Source organism: Dermochelys coriacea, chromosome 12, assembly GCF_009764565.3.
Source record: "Dermochelys coriacea isolate rDerCor1 chromosome 12, rDerCor1.pri.v4, whole genome shotgun sequence".
In the NCBI taxonomy this organism is placed as follows: domain Eukaryota; kingdom Metazoa; phylum Chordata; order Testudines; family Dermochelyidae; genus Dermochelys; species Dermochelys coriacea.
Genome location: NC_050079.1, coordinates 1451923 through 1468078, shown reverse-complemented (window position 1 = coordinate 1468078; position 16156 = coordinate 1451923). Strand labels below are relative to the sequence as shown.

Sequence of the window (16156 nt, the reverse complement as noted above, 5' to 3'; positions counted from 1 at the left end):
ATATCACCTCTCATTTAGGTGGTTTTGTTTTGTCAATGGAAGATCTCGCCCCAGTTGGCATAGAGCAGCTACACGAATGATCTTACAGCATCAATACAGCTATGCTCCTGGGAGTTCCCAATGTAGATATGGCCTTAGTTTCCCAGACCTGAAGAAGAGCTTTGTAAACTCAGAAACTTGGCCATCTCTACACTACAATATTATGTCGACATACAGCCAGCACGGTTATAAAATTGCTTGTGTGCGCACACTTGGCTCCTTGTGTCTGCATCATCACCAGGAGCACTTCTATTGATTGTATTGTCAATGTGGGGCATTGTGGGACAGCTCCCGAGAGCCAGTAACAGTTGACATGAACAATGCAGGGTCTACACTGATGGGGCATTGACCTAATTACATCGACCATGACTAAGCCACACAGGGAGGTATGTTACTAAATTAGCGTAGAGAGGCATTTATGTTGGCGGGAGCCAAATTTAAGTGAAGAGATTTCCACATCTAGGTTGACACAAGGTACTTATGGCAACCTGACCCTGTAACATAGGCCAGGCCCTCATCCCTCTCAACAACAGAAGTTGGTCCAATAAAAGTTATTACCTCACCCACTTTCTCTCATATTCTGGGACCAACACTACTGCAATATAACTGTATAAGAAATTATTGTTGTTATTAATGAGGCAGAGCTCTCTGCAGCTCAAACCCTTCCATTGTTTCAGTTTCCCTCTGGTGACATTGGGAGCCCTACAAGAGTAAATTCACACTCTTGGCTTCTACCACTTCACTTCCCACCCTGCCCTCGAGCCAAGGAGCCAGTTCTGTAGGTAGCTGAGGTGTGGCTGGCTTGCGACACTCATGGTTTAAGATAACCAGTCTTGAGGGGTGGGATTCACGAAGTAAAATACCAAACAAGATAAGGGGACACTGCTATCCAATCCTCATCACAATGCACCCTTCATTTGTTACATGTGCTTGTGAGAGATCACGGATTGGACAACTGGAGCATAAGTGAGATTTGTACCCTGAGAATGTCAGGGCCCAGCCCTAACAGAACCTTGCTCCCCTGTCCCCAGATGGGCTCTTCCCCTGCACCACAAGATAGAAGACAGACAGAAGTCTAGTAGAGTCCTCAAAGCTTGTCCTCTTCAGCCATCCAGGAGGCCACAGGACATTAAAAGTAACATGTTAATTAGAAGTGTCATTAAACATTTGGTGCCTTTGTGAGGAGAAGAAGAAGAAGTTCAATCAGCAACAAAAAAAGCATCATGATATTTACAGCACTTCTGAATGGAAGATGAGATCTTCTTTTGTAAGGGAGGATGTAGGCAGTTCACCCCTACCCATGCCAAGCCAAGGAATGTGATAGTACAGGGGCTTTTTACTGACACAGCAGCATACCACCAGTGATGCCTTGATCAAAGTGTATTTTGCTTAAATCATAGATTCAATTATATGATTTCTTTCCCCCCCCCACCCTCCAATCTAGCAAGGCTGTTACCCAGACTAGAGACTAGATTATAATTATCCCATTTAGCTTTGATTTCTTTCTATTCCGATTGCAAAACTAATGATGTTTTATTTCAGATAATTGGATTTATTGATTCATCCCAGGATATATGCCAGGGAGCGGTTGTCTGGAGGACACACTCAGGACCCCCAGAAGCATGAGCAGACATGGACATGCCTGCCTGAGGCATTCAAATACCTGGAAGCCCAAGCCCCAGAAGTGCTCCCTGGAAGCTGGGACATGGGAAACGCTTTAATCCCAAAAGGGACACCATGGGACACCAACTCTGAAAACAGCAATTAAACATGCAGTAGCCAAACAACAACATTCACTCAGGCCACTGCTCAGAGACCCTTTTAGAGTAACAGACCTTAGTCTATAAGGTGCTACAAGTACTCCTTTTCTTTCAGGTTTCAGAGTAGCAGCCGTGTTAGTCTGTATTCGCAAAAAGAAAAGGAGTACTTGTGGCACCTTAGAGACTAACAAATTCATTCGATGAAGTGAGCTGTAGCTCACGAAAGCTTATGCTCTAATAAATTTGTTAGTCTCTAAGGTGACACAAGTACTCCTTTCCTTTTCTTTCAGAGACCCATGAGTCTCATACAAGGCAGAACTAGACCACTTAAGCCTACAAAATTAGTCACTTTAGACAGGGAGATTCCAAGATACCCAACTCCCAATGCATTTCAATGGTGTATGGGCACCCACCTCCATTTGGAAAAATCTCATTAGAATTGAGTGATGTAAGCTATGTTTCCAACATTATTCATGCCCAAGAAAGTTGAGTAAATAAAGCACTATTTAACATCCCCATACTTAATTTCTGTGCAAAATTTTGGACTTGTTGGATGGGGGCCCAACTTTATGCCTTGTTTATAATGCCCTATTTTATAGCTCTGGACTCCAGTTCCTGCATCAGCCAGGCTGTGGATTTTAGAGAATCTTCTGAACCAATAGCCTGAACTGTATAGAATCTACCACTTCGCTAAGAAGTGCCTGCAGTGCATCTGGCAATCAAAACTCAAAGACACTCTGAGGACTTGCTAGTGAAAAAAAGCAGAATGCCTCTTAAACTTCAGTCAATAGGATATAGTGGCAATTGTAGAACTGGATAACATGACTATCAGAGCAAAAAGAAAATGAGTACTGGTGGCACCTTAGCGACTAACAAATATATTAGAGCATAAGCTTTCGTGAGCTACAGCTCACTTCATCGGATGCCTAGATGCATAGAGCAAGCCACTCTACAAGTTCAAGTGAACAAATCAGCATACATTTTAGGGGGCTTCTGCCTGAATTTCAGAACTATGTTAACTAATTCTGCCTGCAAGAGCTGCGAGAGGCAGCAAACCTCAACTTCAAGTGCACACCCAGTCCTCCAGCCTCTTTGCTGTCAAAGACACAGGGCCAGAATGTGATCAAACAGGTTCAAGCCATTAACAGAGATTGGAGAAACCAGCATTAGATTCATTCAAGTTCTATGCAGCATTCCTCAAAATCCTCTCTCCAGGATGTGTCTCCTGCCTGTCCAGTCTTCAGCCATAAACACCAACACTCCTAGATATCTAGTGAGCTGACTAGAGCCTACATTCCAATGATCCAAGGGAGACAATCACCCAGAGACATGAAGAATTTCTTTTAGCTGCATAGGGTGTCCTTAGCACAGGATTGTGGCAATAGGAGATAAGCATAGATTGCAGGCTTGTTCCTCCACTGGAAACATTTGGAAGGTGCTTATTGGAAATCATGCAGGTCCCATTTCACAGAGCTTATGGCCACTTGAGCATCCTTTGATTACACCAGGCATTCCCACCCTTGAGAAACAAGAGCAAAGCTCTCACAGAACAGAGCAGAGCAGTAACCCCACCAGCATCGCCAAGATCAGAATCGGTGCCTAAGTCTACAGCAGAATCCAGACTTTTGTGAGAAGAATTTGCTTCTATTTGGGGGCAAATTGAAGACATGCCATGATGTCATGGGGGCCTTAAAAAGACAGACTTAGCCGTGAAAGTGGCAGTGCGGACACAGCCTAAAACTTTTGTTGCTCAGGGGTGTGAAAAAACACCCAAGCGACAAGAGTTTTAGCGCTGAAAAGTGCTAGATATATGCCAATATAGACCGCTTTATCCCCAGGAGCTACACTCCCAGCAATAAAGCTACCACCCCTCATTCGGGGTGGGGGATTTTCTTCTTTTAATTGCCAGGAGAGCACTCCCCCAGCGATAAAGCGTCTCTACACTACCCACTTCACAGCGCTGCTGCGGCCACACTGTAACGTGGGTAGTGTACACATACCGAAAATGCTCAGAGTGCAATCCGCATGGCACATCGAATGTGGAGATAAGCCTCTCCTACAGCTCAAACAGCTGCAGTGTCTGAACAAAGGACAGGGTAATTTACAGATGGAAAAAAACGAGAGGAAGTGGATGAGGTATTATCTTTTCAACTCCTGTCAGTGAGAGAGAATAAAAGCTATTACCTCATCCACCTTGTATTGCCAATATCCTGGGACTGACATGGCTACACCACCGTTACACACACACACACACACACACACACACACACACACACACAAGCAGTCATTGAAGGCAAGTGGAAAATGTCCTCTTAACAGGGACTCTGGGTGACAAGTGTTTGCTGTGCCATTAGAATGGGATTTAAATCCTTTTTGGCCCAGGCAAAGCAAATCTGAGTCTGAGGGCATGTGTGCAGCAAGCAAGTCACTTGTTACTTAAATCAGCAGATGCCAGATAGAGAGTTTGCCTAGTGCCAGGTTGCGTCTGATCTCCCTCCACGGTCTGCTTTCTCGGCTCTTGACTGGAACCATAAACTCACTGAACATTAAATCTCACCAAATGAGGGTAAATCCATCCTCATCATCGTATCCACTCATTATACTCCATACCTGAACATAGCCATTGTATGAACATAGCCCCATATCTCAATGTCTGTACTTTGACCCATTAACCTTTTACCCCCAATCGGGGATATTGCAGATTATGTATTCCTTACACCATCTGATCCTAAACCAAAATTTGCACCCCTTGATAATCTGTACCTTATTCCCTGATAAGCAGAAACTTCTACACTTAAACTCTACAACATTTTTTTTTGTTTTATCATCTTAATAAAATTAAGAAATCTGAACAGCATTCCCCTCCAGAACAGGCTGCAGAGTAGGAGCTTGCTTGTCTGGCTAGCTCATTGGGAGCACAGGGGAGGGGGCTGGAAGGGGAGTGGCATGGGAGGAAGGAGAAAAGTCTCCAAGCTGGGGACCATTTGCTCTTCCAAGGATTTGGAAGAAAGAAGAATTGTGTTTCAAAAATGCTAACAGGAGCCCTATGATATCAAAATTCAGACGATTTACAAAGCCGCCCCTGAGAGATGGCTGATGCAGGGCCCTCACTGCTCCATGCTGAAACAAGGGCTAAACTAAGCCAAGAAAACAAAAAAACAAACAAAATTAACCAAACAGAAACCTTGCACCCTATTGCCTGAAGGTCACTAAACGCTGGCTCTGGCACCCTCCCCAAGGGAGAGCAGTCCAAAGGGAAGGGAGGAAGCCTTGCTTATGAAAGACCTGCCACCAGTTCAGGCTAGATCACTTCCAGGGGTAGGTAGTAAGATTCCAGCTGATATTAGTTGCTGTGAAGGGGGTGCAGAGTGCTAAGGGGGTCTCTGGCAAGTGTCCCCAAACAGGGCAGCTTTCAACAAGGGAGCCCATCCACACTCCAGAGAGAAGGCCCTTGGAATGACCTACTTGGATTATAACCCCAGCCTCTGTTTATATGAAAGCAGGAGACCAGAAGTCAGCCAGCAAGCGGACAGAGCCCCAGGCCAGCAGTGAGTGGAACCACTACTGGGTGACCTGCAGGAGAAGCAGAAGAGAGCGCCCTCATCTTCCGCTCCCTTGGCTTGTTGTGTTGGCTCTTTTCTACACCTCTGCATCCCTGGATGGCGGCAGCAGCAAGTACCCTCTCTGCAGGGGAATAGTTAAGGAGCCAGGAAGGGAGATGGATGGACATGACCAGCAGTGGGAAGTGAATTGGGCTGCTACTTTCCCCACTGGAGAGGTGAGGGCATTAGGGGAAGGAGCCAGCTCCCTAGTCTCGGGAATTGCAGAGGTTAAAGGCCCCCCTCCCCACATCGGTTTTGTGATGACTGTGACAGGGTCAGGCCAGATGGCTACAGGAGAGAGTGTTTTGCTTTTTTTTTTTTTTTTTTTTTTTTTTTTAGGAGAAAAGTTTTTTAAAATATAAACCTGGAACACTCTGGTGAAGGAGGCAGACTCAAACTGGAGACGGCACAGAGTGATGGAAGCCATGGGTTGGCCCAGAGGCTGTCACAGAGCAAACAGGATGAGAAATGCCACCATCAAACAGAAGAGTCCCATGGCCTCGGACAGGGCAAAGCCCAGGATGGCATAGGAGAAGAGCTGCTGCTTGAGAGAAGGATTCCTGGCATAGCCGATGATCAAGCTGCCAAACACTGCTCCAATACCTGCTCTGAACCAGCCACCCCAACCGTGACTGCACCCACACCAATGAACTTAGCAGCAGTATCAATATCCCTGGAGGTAGTGCTCATTTGGAACTCCTGGTGAGACAGCTGTAGATGGGAAACACCAGAGAGCCGTACAGTCTGAGTCTCGGGCCTGCTCAGTACAGATATGGAAACCGGCCCTGCCAGAGCTCTGGAACAGCAGCGGAACAGAGCTGCAGAAGCAAGGAGAGCCACTGGAGTCTGCATTTTGACTGATCTGTGGACGATCGCCCCCACGCAAGCCCCCGAGCTGCAGTCCTTTGAGATATATTAGTCCCAGATTTTCCCTGGGTAAGGTAACGGGGCAGTTCCAGCAAGTTCCTTCTTGTTGTGGAACAAATTCAGGCAGGCAGGCTGGCTAATTAGAACACCCGGAGCCAATTAAGAAGCTGCTAGGATCAATTAGGGCAGGCTGGATAATCAGGGCACCTGGGTTTAAAAAGGACCTGGAAGGAAGAGGCACTAGAAGCTGAGAGTGAGAAGGTGTACTGCTGGAGGACTGAGGAGTACAAGCATCATCAGACACCAGGTGGAAGATCTGTGGTGAGGATAAAGAAGGTGCTGGGAGGAGGCCATGGGGAAGTAGCCCAGGGAGTTGTAGCTGTCGCACAGCTGTTCCACAAGGCTCTCTAGACAGCTGCATTCCACAGGGCCCTGGGCTGGAACCTGGAGTAGAGGGCAGGCCCGGGTTCCCCCCAAATCCTCCCAACTCCCTGATCAGACACAGGAGGAGTTGACTTGGACTGTGGATTCCCCCAGAGGGGAAGGTCTCTGGGCTGTTCAACAATCCTGCTGATCCACTGTGGGTTGGGGTTCTTCCTTTTTCCCATGCTGGCCAGTGATGAGGTTACTGGAGTGAATGGCAGGTTTGAGCCACTAGCAAAAGTGGCCAAACTGAGGGTTGCCATGAATCTCTGAGGCGAGAAAATCCGCCAATAAGCACAGGACCCACCAAGGCAGAGGACAAACTTTGTCACATGACTTAAGAGCTCTTTGTACTGGATAAGAATACTGTACATGTCGGTTATATGGACACTATTTATAGCCTCCTTCGGTAGCCACTGCCTTGCTTTCAAGTGCTTGAGCTTGGCGAGATGCACTGGGTAACTATCCTCAAATCTCACCCACAACTAGCTTTTGAGAGCATGTTGCTTGGGGTTTAAGTTTTAAACAAACATTGGACGGGTCACTGGCTCTTTAAATTTAAGATGTGTGCATTGCTGGCCAAGCTAATGACGACTCCTTGGGAAGTCTGCCCGATATGCCATTTCACCGTACAGCTACCATGCACGCACAGAACAGCCTGCCTTCACTCCAACATTGGCAAAGGAGTGTGGGGAGTGGGAGGAGAGAATAAAAGAGTCAAAGTAAGTGAGGATTAAGACCCCGGGCTCATGAATCAAGAAGCTTCATGCCAAACAGACCCTCTTTGTGCCTTGTCTGAAAGTGGTGGCTAACAAAGCTGTGCAGTGACATATGGCTTCTCCAGCTGTAACATTCAAGCACATTTACAAGGGAGAATAAGCATTAAGTATTCTTGACCCTGCCTCAGCTGGGGTGGAGGGGTGTGTCTGACTAGATGAACTCTCAAGGTCTCTTCCAACCTTATGTTTCTCTGATTAGCCTGATTTACAACTAGCACTGCTACCAGATGCTGGCATTTACTGTACATTTGAGAAGTTTCTTTAGCTGGTTCAGAGGTTGATGATGGAAAAAATCATCTGTCATAAGGTCTCTCTCCAGCAGCTTCAGAGGGAGTGAACCAAACCTAGTGTTCAAATAATGATAATTCCTTAACCATTTTTCTATCCCTGCCCTAAAAAGCTGGCCTGCATCTGAGCCATCCTCCAAAGTTACCTACCACACAAATATTGTGGCACGTGTCCCTCTGTCTACATAACGAAACCACAAGTAGTAGTAAATGCTTGAAATTTCAAGGAGCCATTTTTGGATCTTTTCAATCTCAAGCCAAGTACTTCCTCCATTTAATCCTCATTTCAAGCAGTCTAGTTGCCAATGAGACTCAAACCTACAAATATGGAAGCACAAGGATCACTACCCCACAGTTACAAGGGGGAAATCAAAGCAAGTCTTCTAAAGGTACCACATCTGCAGTCTTTGCAACCCCCCCAGACACTGTAACCTCAATGCCCTGTGGCTGCTTTCCCTCTCAATGCAACCATGCCCTGGCTACAACACAACTCCTAACCTTCTCTCCCAAACCTCTTCTTCCCTCCCTCCCCCCGCCTCGAGCACCCCCTTCACTGTAATGAAGGGCAGCACACAGGCCTTCCCAACAACCTGGTGGATATGGCGCAAGTGTGCTTTCATTCCTCCTCTCCTTTGCCCTACATATCTGAACCCTACTGCCTCTTCTGCCATACAGCTAAGATCCATCCTTCTTTCTATTCCCACGGCAGGAACTCTGAGCCAGGACCCAAGTATCCAGCTGTGATTACTGCAGACTCTTCTCTGGCCTCCCTACTTTATGTTGCCTCCAACACTTGATACAAAACACTGCTAAAATTGCATTCCTTGGCCACAGGCCAAAATCTTCCCTATTTAGCACCTCCATCCCTGCTGTGATCCCAATAGTGCCCATCTCAGTGTGACCCTCTGTTCTGCTTCTCCAGCCCAGGTCACCATGCCACCTCCCAGACATGTTTCCTGAGTCAGGTGGTACAGCTACTATCCTCTCCTGAACACCCATTTCTATCATGACTCCTACAGGGATAACAGCAGGGCTCTAAGCTAATCTGGCATAGACATTCCAATATGTAGTTTAACATGATTACACATTCAAGCTGTATTTCATCAACAAGTAGCCTGTCATCACCTGGCCAGCCTACCTGTCTCTTGCCCCCTGCTCTCCCCTAACCATCTCTGCCTGTTGTCTTTTTGAAATGACAAGCTTTTGGGCAGTCACTCCCATGTTGGGAAGATGCCCATCATATCCCATGCCTGCTAATGAAAGCAAGCAACACATAGTGCAGAGTTGGCATTAGCAGCAGGGTTGGGCCCGATCTATCGCCACTATTGCGAATAGTGAGGATTAAGCAAAACTTTTTTTTAAATCCAGCTGGCACATGAATTGAAGGGGATTTAACTTTAGGGAAAGTTTGCAGGGACAACAACAGAACTTGGTGAACAGCTGATGTTTTGGTCCAGTGCCAGAGAATTTAAAAAAAAATCAATTCAGTCAAATCAAATAAAAATTCAGAGTGATTAAATCAGAAGATTTTGTTTTGGCTCTGTTCCAGAGCAAGGGTTTGAACCTGGTGTGTCATACCTCTGAGCACCCTATCATTGATCTTTATAGTCAACTGAAACTAATTTTTAGCAAATAAAGTACTTGTAAAAAAAACCCTGAATTTAGCTCTAGTAACAAGCTTCCCCCCCCCCCCCCCCGCCCCCCAGAGGTTATGAGAGACCAGGAAACAGACAAGAATCAAGATTTAAAAGTCAGGGTAATTTACGAGACTAGTTACTCAAAACCAGTTGAATGGATTTTCCTCAAACTTCACTAAAACCTTCTTCTTCGCCTTCAGAGGAAGTCTGGTAACTTTTTTTAGACCCGACCAAATTTTTACTGCTAAAGTTACTGGTGCATCAGTACATAGCTTTATGACAGAAGCTGGGTACAAGCTCAAGAGACTAGCTCACTGTCTCACTATAATCATTGACAGTGTAATATTGATTGAGCAGTGGGGGCAGTGCCATGCAGTGACAGGAGTGAAGCATTTGCTCTGGCATCAGTTGTTAACTACCCCTCCCACCTCCACCCCTTTAGCCCATGCACAGAAATGAAGCCTTTCAAAGCAGCATACAAGCTATTTGAGAATGGAATTAATGAATTGAGAACCAGGATATCTGCATGAAGAAATGAAGCATTTTTCCACCCACTTCTGGGAACAATTTTGAAATATTAACCCCTCAATTTAGCCTAAAGGAAACAATTTTATTCTTAGTGGTGAAATTCTCTGAAGTTTGTATGGATGGGGGGCGGGGGAGGCTTGAGGGGGATGTATACAATACAACCCACCTCTAGGCACCTCCTGCTGAGATTTGTGCCCCACCACTGATCTTCCCTCCCTGGTATCCAGGAACAACTGCTCTACCTCTGGGAGTATCCCCATCAACGCAACACTTTAGAACTGAGCAGAGATTGCAAAAGGGATTTGCTCCGAGCTAAGGCCGGGCTAGTGAACCACAAACCTTGTGTTACCTTCTTCCCCCCCCCCCACCCCATTCTTATATTTCCACGTCCTAGTAAGAACAGAGGGGAAGAGGATGGGGGTAGAGCTGAAGTTCAGAAGATGAGCCATAAGCCAGCATGGAAGTGAAAGGGGGGCACGTAGATGACAGGTGAAGGGGGTAGGGTGTGCACTACAGGAATAGGGGGCAAAGGGGAAGGAAGGAAGGGGGAGCGAGGGAGGGGCCAGGTTGCAGAGGGCAGGACAGGGGCCTAGGGAGGGATGCAGGGGGTAGGGGTATGCACTGCAGGAATAGGAAAGTGAGGAGGGCCCAGGTTACAGAGGGCAGGGACAGGGGCCTGGGGGACCGGGATGCAGAGGTCAGGGATGGATGCAGAGTGCAGGGGCAAAGGGGCAGGGAAGGGAGCCCAGGGAGAGGCCAGGGTGCAGAGGGCAGGGATAGGGATGGATGCAGGGGGTAGGGCACAGAGGGGCAGGGAAGGGAGTGGAGGCCAGGCTGCAGAGAACAGGAGCCTGGGGACCAGGGCGTAGAGGGCAGGGATGGGGCACAGGGATGGGTGCAGGTTGGGGTGTGCACAACGCTGGGACGGGGCACAGAGGATGGGGACAGGTGGAATTGGGGACGGGGAAGGGAGCGGGGACCGGGAGGCCGGGACGGGGGGAGCGCACAGGGCAGGGAGGGGGCACGGGCGGTGCCGAGCGGGGACGGGGCGCAGGAGGCCGGGAAGGGGGAGCGCACAGGGCAGGGGGGGCGCAGGAGGCCGGGAAGGGGGAGCGCACAGGGCAGGGGGGACGCGGGCGGGGCGCAGGGGCGCCGGGACGGGGGGCGCGGGGTAAGCGGGCGCCGGGCAGGGACGGGGAAGGGAGCGGGGGCCGGGGGAGCGCACAAGGCGGGGGGGGGCGCCGGGCAGGGACGGGGAAGGGAGCGGGGGCCGGGGGAGCGCACAAGGCGGGGGGGGCGCCGGGCAGGGACGGGGACGGGAGCGGGGGCCGGGGGAGCGCACAAGGCGGGGGGGGCGCCGGGCAGGGACGGGGAAGGGAGCGGGGGCCGGGGGAGCGCACAAGGCGGGGGGGGGGCGCCGGGCAGGGACGGGGAAGGGAGCGGGGGCCGGGGGAGCGCACAGGGTGGGGGGGGGGCGCCGGGCAGGGACGGGGAAGGGAGCGGGGGCCGGGGGAGCGCACAGGGCGGGGGGGGGGGCGCGCCGGGCAGGGACGGGGACAGGGAAGGGAGCGGGGGCGGGGGAAGCGCACAGGGCGGGGACGGGGACGGGGAAGGGAGCGGGGAACGGGGGAGCGCACAGGGCGGGGGGGGGCGCCGGGCAGGGACGGGGACGGGGAAGGGATCGGGGCCGGGGGAGCGCACAGGGCGGGGGGGGGGGGCGCGGGGCAGGGACGGGGACGGGAGCGGGGAAGGGAGCGGGGGCCGGGGAAGCGCACAGGACGGGGGGGGCGCGGGGCAGGGACGGGGATGGGAGCGGGGGCCGGGGAGCGCACAGGGCGGGGGGGGGCGCGGGGCAGGGACGGGGAAGGGAGCGGGGGCCGGGGGAGCGCACAGGGCGGGGGGGGGGCGCCGGGCAGGGACGGGGAAGGGAGCGGGGGCCGGGGGAGCGCACAGGGCGGGGGGGGGGGCGCCGGGCAGGGACGGGGAAGGGGAAGGGAGCGGGGGCCGGGGGAGCGCACAGGGCGGGGGGGGGGCGCCGGGCAGGGACGGGGACGGGGACGGGAGCGGGGGCCGGGGGAGCGCACAGGGCGGGGCGGGGGGGCGCGGGGCAGGGACGGGGACGGGAGCGGGGGCCGGGGGAGCGCACAGGGTGGGGGGGGGGCGCCGGGCAGGGACGGGGACGGGGAAGGGAGCGGGGGCCGGGGGAGCGCACAGGGCGGGGCGGGGGGGCGCGGGGCAGGGACGGGGACGGGGAAGGGAGCGGGGGCCGGGGGAGCGCACAGGGTGGGGGGGGGGGGCGCCGGGCAGGGACGGGGACGGGGAAGGGAGCGGGGGCCGGGGGAGCGCACAGGGCGGGGGGGGGGGGCGCGGGGCGGGGACGGGGAAGGGAGCGGGGGCCGGGGGAGCGCACAGGGCGGGGGGGGGGGCGCGGGGCGGGGACGGGGACGGGAGCGGGGGCCGGGGGAGCGCACAGGGCGGGGGGGGGGGCGCGGGGCGGGGACGGGGGCGGGAGCGGGGGAGCGCACAGGGCGGGGGGGGGCGCCGGGCAGGGACGGGGACGGGAGCGGGGGCCGGGGGAGCGCACAGGGCGGGGGGGGGGGCGCGGGGCAGGGACGGGGACGGGAGCGGGGGCCGGGGGAGCGCACAGGGCGGGGCGGGGGGCGCCGGGCAGGGACGGGGACGGGAGCGGGGGCCGGGGGAGCGCACAGGGCGGGGCGGGGGGCGCCGGGCAGGGACGGGGACGGGAGCGGGGGCCGGGGAGCGCACAGGGCGGGGGGGGGGCGCGGGGCGGGGACGGGGACGGGAGCGGGGGCCGGGGGAGCGCACAGGGCGGGGCGGGGGGGCGCGGGGCGGGGACGGGGACGGGGACGGGAGCCGCGGCCGGGGGAGCGCACAGGGCGGGGCGGGGGGGCGCGGGGCAGGGACGGGGACGGGAGCGGGGGCCGGGGGAGCGCACAGGGCGGGGGGGGGGCGCGGGGCGGGGACGGGGACGGGAGCGGGGGCCGGGGGAGCGCACAGGGCGGGGCGGGGGGGCGCGGGGCGGGGACGGGGACGGGAGCCGCGGCCGGGGGAGCGCACAGGGCGGGGCGGGGGGGCGCGGGGCAGGGACGGGGACGGGAGCGGGGGCCGGGGGAGCGCACAGGGCGGGGGGGGGGGGCGCGGGGCGGGGACGGGGACGGGGACGGGAGCGGGGGCCGGGGGAGCGCACAGGGCGGGGGGGGGGCGCCGGGCAGGGACGGGGACGGGAGCGGGGGCCGGGGGAGCGCACAGGGCGGGGGGGGGGGCGCGGGGCGGGGACGGGGACGGGAGCGGGGGCCGGGGGAGCGCACAGGGCGGGGGGGGGCGCCGGGCAGGGACGGGGACGGGGACGGGGACGGGAGCGGGGCGCCGGGCAGGGCCGGTACCTGCGGGTCGGGCGCCGGGCGCAGCTCGCCCAGGTAGTACTGCTCCAGCCAGCGGCGCGCGTTGCGCGAGTGCCGGTGCGGCGGCCCCTCCAGCGCGGCGCTCACGTCCCCGCCCGCCCGCTCCCGCAGCAGCTGCTCGCCGCCCGGGTGCAGCCGCACGAAGCCGCTGAGGTCGTAGAGGCGGCGGCCCCGCAGCACCAGGCAGGCGCCCTGCGCGCAGCGCTGCCGCACCTCGGCCGGGCTGTAGGCGCGGGGCGGCGGGGCCATGGCGGGACGGGACGCTCCGCTCCTCGGGGCGCCCGGCTCCCAGCCCGGCCGCCGCTGGGTCCCATATCAGAGCCGGGCACGAGCGTCGCCACGCCCCCGAGCGGCGCCGCCGGGACAGTCAGGAGGCGCGCGGGGCTCTGATTGGTGGCTGGGGCGGGGCGGGGCGGGGCGAGAGCCGCCAGCTGAGGGTGAGGGCGGGGCCCTGAGCCAGACCCGCCTCTCCCGGGGGCAGCCGGAGGGATCTCGGCCCGGGCTGGCCCCAGCCCAGGGGCTGGGCGCCGCGGAGTGTCATTAACAACGCCCGGCCCCCCTCCAGCGGCAAAGCACGGCCGACAGGACAGGTAGGCAGGAGCGGTCGCCCCATTTTACAGAGAAGAAACTGAGGCATGGAGGGGGGCTGTGCTTTGCCCTAGTTCAGCCGGCAGGGAACGGGGCCCAGAGCCCGGTTCTCCCGCTTGCCAGTCCAGCGCGCTCGTCCCGAGACGCACACTCCCTCCCTCGGCCTGGGTTAGGGACAAGATGCCCCATCCCCAGGGGATAGGAGAGCCGCCTCGGGGGGCCTTAGACACCCAGAAGCGGGTGTGAAGCCACTCCGTGGAGGTTTTGGAGACCTAGAAAGGGAACAGGTGGACTGTTATTAGTAATAATTACCCATTATAGTTAATAATTAGCCCTATTCACTATACAATCCACAAAAAGCGGCTAGGTTTATAACTGTGCGTGTCACCTTCCAGGAAACCACATTGGCAAGGTACCCAGGGCCCTCCCCAAAGTGCAGCTTAGCTACAGCTAGGCTGAGAATACAATGGGCCAGATCCTTGGCCCCTTCGCACTGCTTTGGGGGCCCAAAGCAGCATGAAACCTTGCCTGAGAATCTGGTTGAGGATGCTCAGGGGACACCCGCACAGGGGATGTTTTGGGGATGAAGCATGGCCAGAAGAGGTTGCATTCAGACAATCCCCAGCTTCCATAATGGGGGCTGTTGCAGACAGCCATAAATTAGAGCAGTCCTGAGGCTGCTTATGATGGTAGCTGAACTGAACCTTGGCAAGCTTGGCCTGGGATATCAGAGGAAAGCAACAATAGTGTAAAATCACAACCTTCTCCCTTGGGTCCTGCACTGAGCCTGACACAAAGATCTGGGCCATTTTCATTATTATCAATTGTTTGTATTGTGGTAGTATGCAGGAGCCCCATTAGGGACCATGACCCTGTTGTGCTAGGCACCATACAAACAAGCACAGCCTGCATACTAGCTGCCTCACCCTTGTCCAGCTTTTTGTGAGCAGCATCCTAGCCAAGGGGAGTTTTAAGGAGGGATTTGAAGGAGCACAGAGAGGGAGCTTTGCAGATGGTTGCAGAGAGCACCTCCCACACCTAAGGGGCAGTATGGGACACAGCACAAGGATGTTTGTTGGAAAATGTAGCAAGTGGACAGTGAAGGCTGGTGTCATGGGCTGGTCAGAGGTAGGAGTAATTGTTCCCCTATGTATGAGAAATAATACATAAGGTGGGGACAAGCCACAAAGAGCCATAGCATGGATAACAGATGATAATGGTGCGAGGAAGAGTTTAGAGCACAAAGGCACACCAAAAAAGGGAAGGGGATACTGGGACACAGGTGAGGTGGGGTTGTGCTTTCCCCCAAAGAGAAGAACATGAAACTCTGTGTGACACAGATTTCCTGTTTGTTACTTTACTGTGCTGATAAATATCTTTGTGACTGAAGTACCTTTCACTGAAAAATTAGCATTGGTAAAATTAGCATTGGAAAATTAGCATTTGCAGAATAAGGAAACACTGGCTGCTCAGTGAACAAGGAGAGGGGGACAGACCCAAGCCTATGGGACAGCACAGGAGAAGACCAGAGGAATGGAATGGGGAGAAGATGAGGAAAGGAATGGTTAGGCAGGAAGGTTATGGGGAAGAGAGGGGGATAGAGGGCTATGGCTAGTTGTGCATGTCCTCATGTTTTTGTCCTCCACCAAAGGCTTTTAAGCAAAGTAAGCCATCATGGAATAAGAGGGGAAGTCCTCTCATGGTTTAAAAGATAGGAAACAAATGGTAGGAATAAATGGTCAGTTTTCACAGGGGAGAAAGATAAATAGAGGAGTCCCCCAGGGATCAGTATTGGGACCAATTAGGTTCAACATATTCATAAATGATCAGGAAGAAGGTGAGGTGGCACCCAAAAAAGCCAACAACAACAACCCAACAGTGCAGTGGCAAAGAGTTACAAAGGGATCTCACAAAACTGGGTGACTGAGCAACAAAATAGCAGATGAAATTCAATGTTGACAAATGCAAAGTAATGCACATTGGAAAACATTATCTCAACTGTTCATACAAAATGATGGGGTCTAAATTAACTGTTATCACTCAGGAAAGAGATCTTGGAGTCGTCATGTATAATTTTCTGAAAACATCTGCTTAAAGTGCAGCGGCAGTCAAAAAGCTAACAGACTGTTAGGAACCATTAGACAGAAAATATCACATCACTATATAAATCCCTGGTAGGCTCACAGATTGAATACTGCGTGCAGTTCTGGTCACCCTGTCTCAA

At 54.4% G+C, this 16156-nt stretch overlaps 2 protein-coding genes across 2 annotated transcripts in view; both read right to left on the bottom strand.

Moving 5' to 3' along the window:
- The window catches only part of FA2H (fatty acid 2-hydroxylase), a 66091-nt gene extending 52444 nt beyond the window's left edge, over positions 1-13647 (bottom strand). Inside the window, exon 1 of the mRNA XM_038368899.2 lies at positions 13327-13647. Coding sequence (XP_038224827.1) covers positions 13327-13593 — 267 coding nt within the window. The 5' untranslated portion in view covers positions 13594-13647. The remainder of the gene's footprint in view (positions 1-13326) is intronic.
- Positions 5798-6306, bottom strand: LOC119841442 (ATP synthase F(0) complex subunit C1, mitochondrial-like). Its single transcript, XM_038368900.2, is given in 2 exon segments — positions 5798-6010; positions 6013-6306. Coding segments are annotated over 2 exon segments (405 nt in total). The 5' UTR covers positions 6254-6306; the 3' UTR covers positions 5798-5846.
- Positions 13648-16156: the final 2509 nt, after the last annotated feature.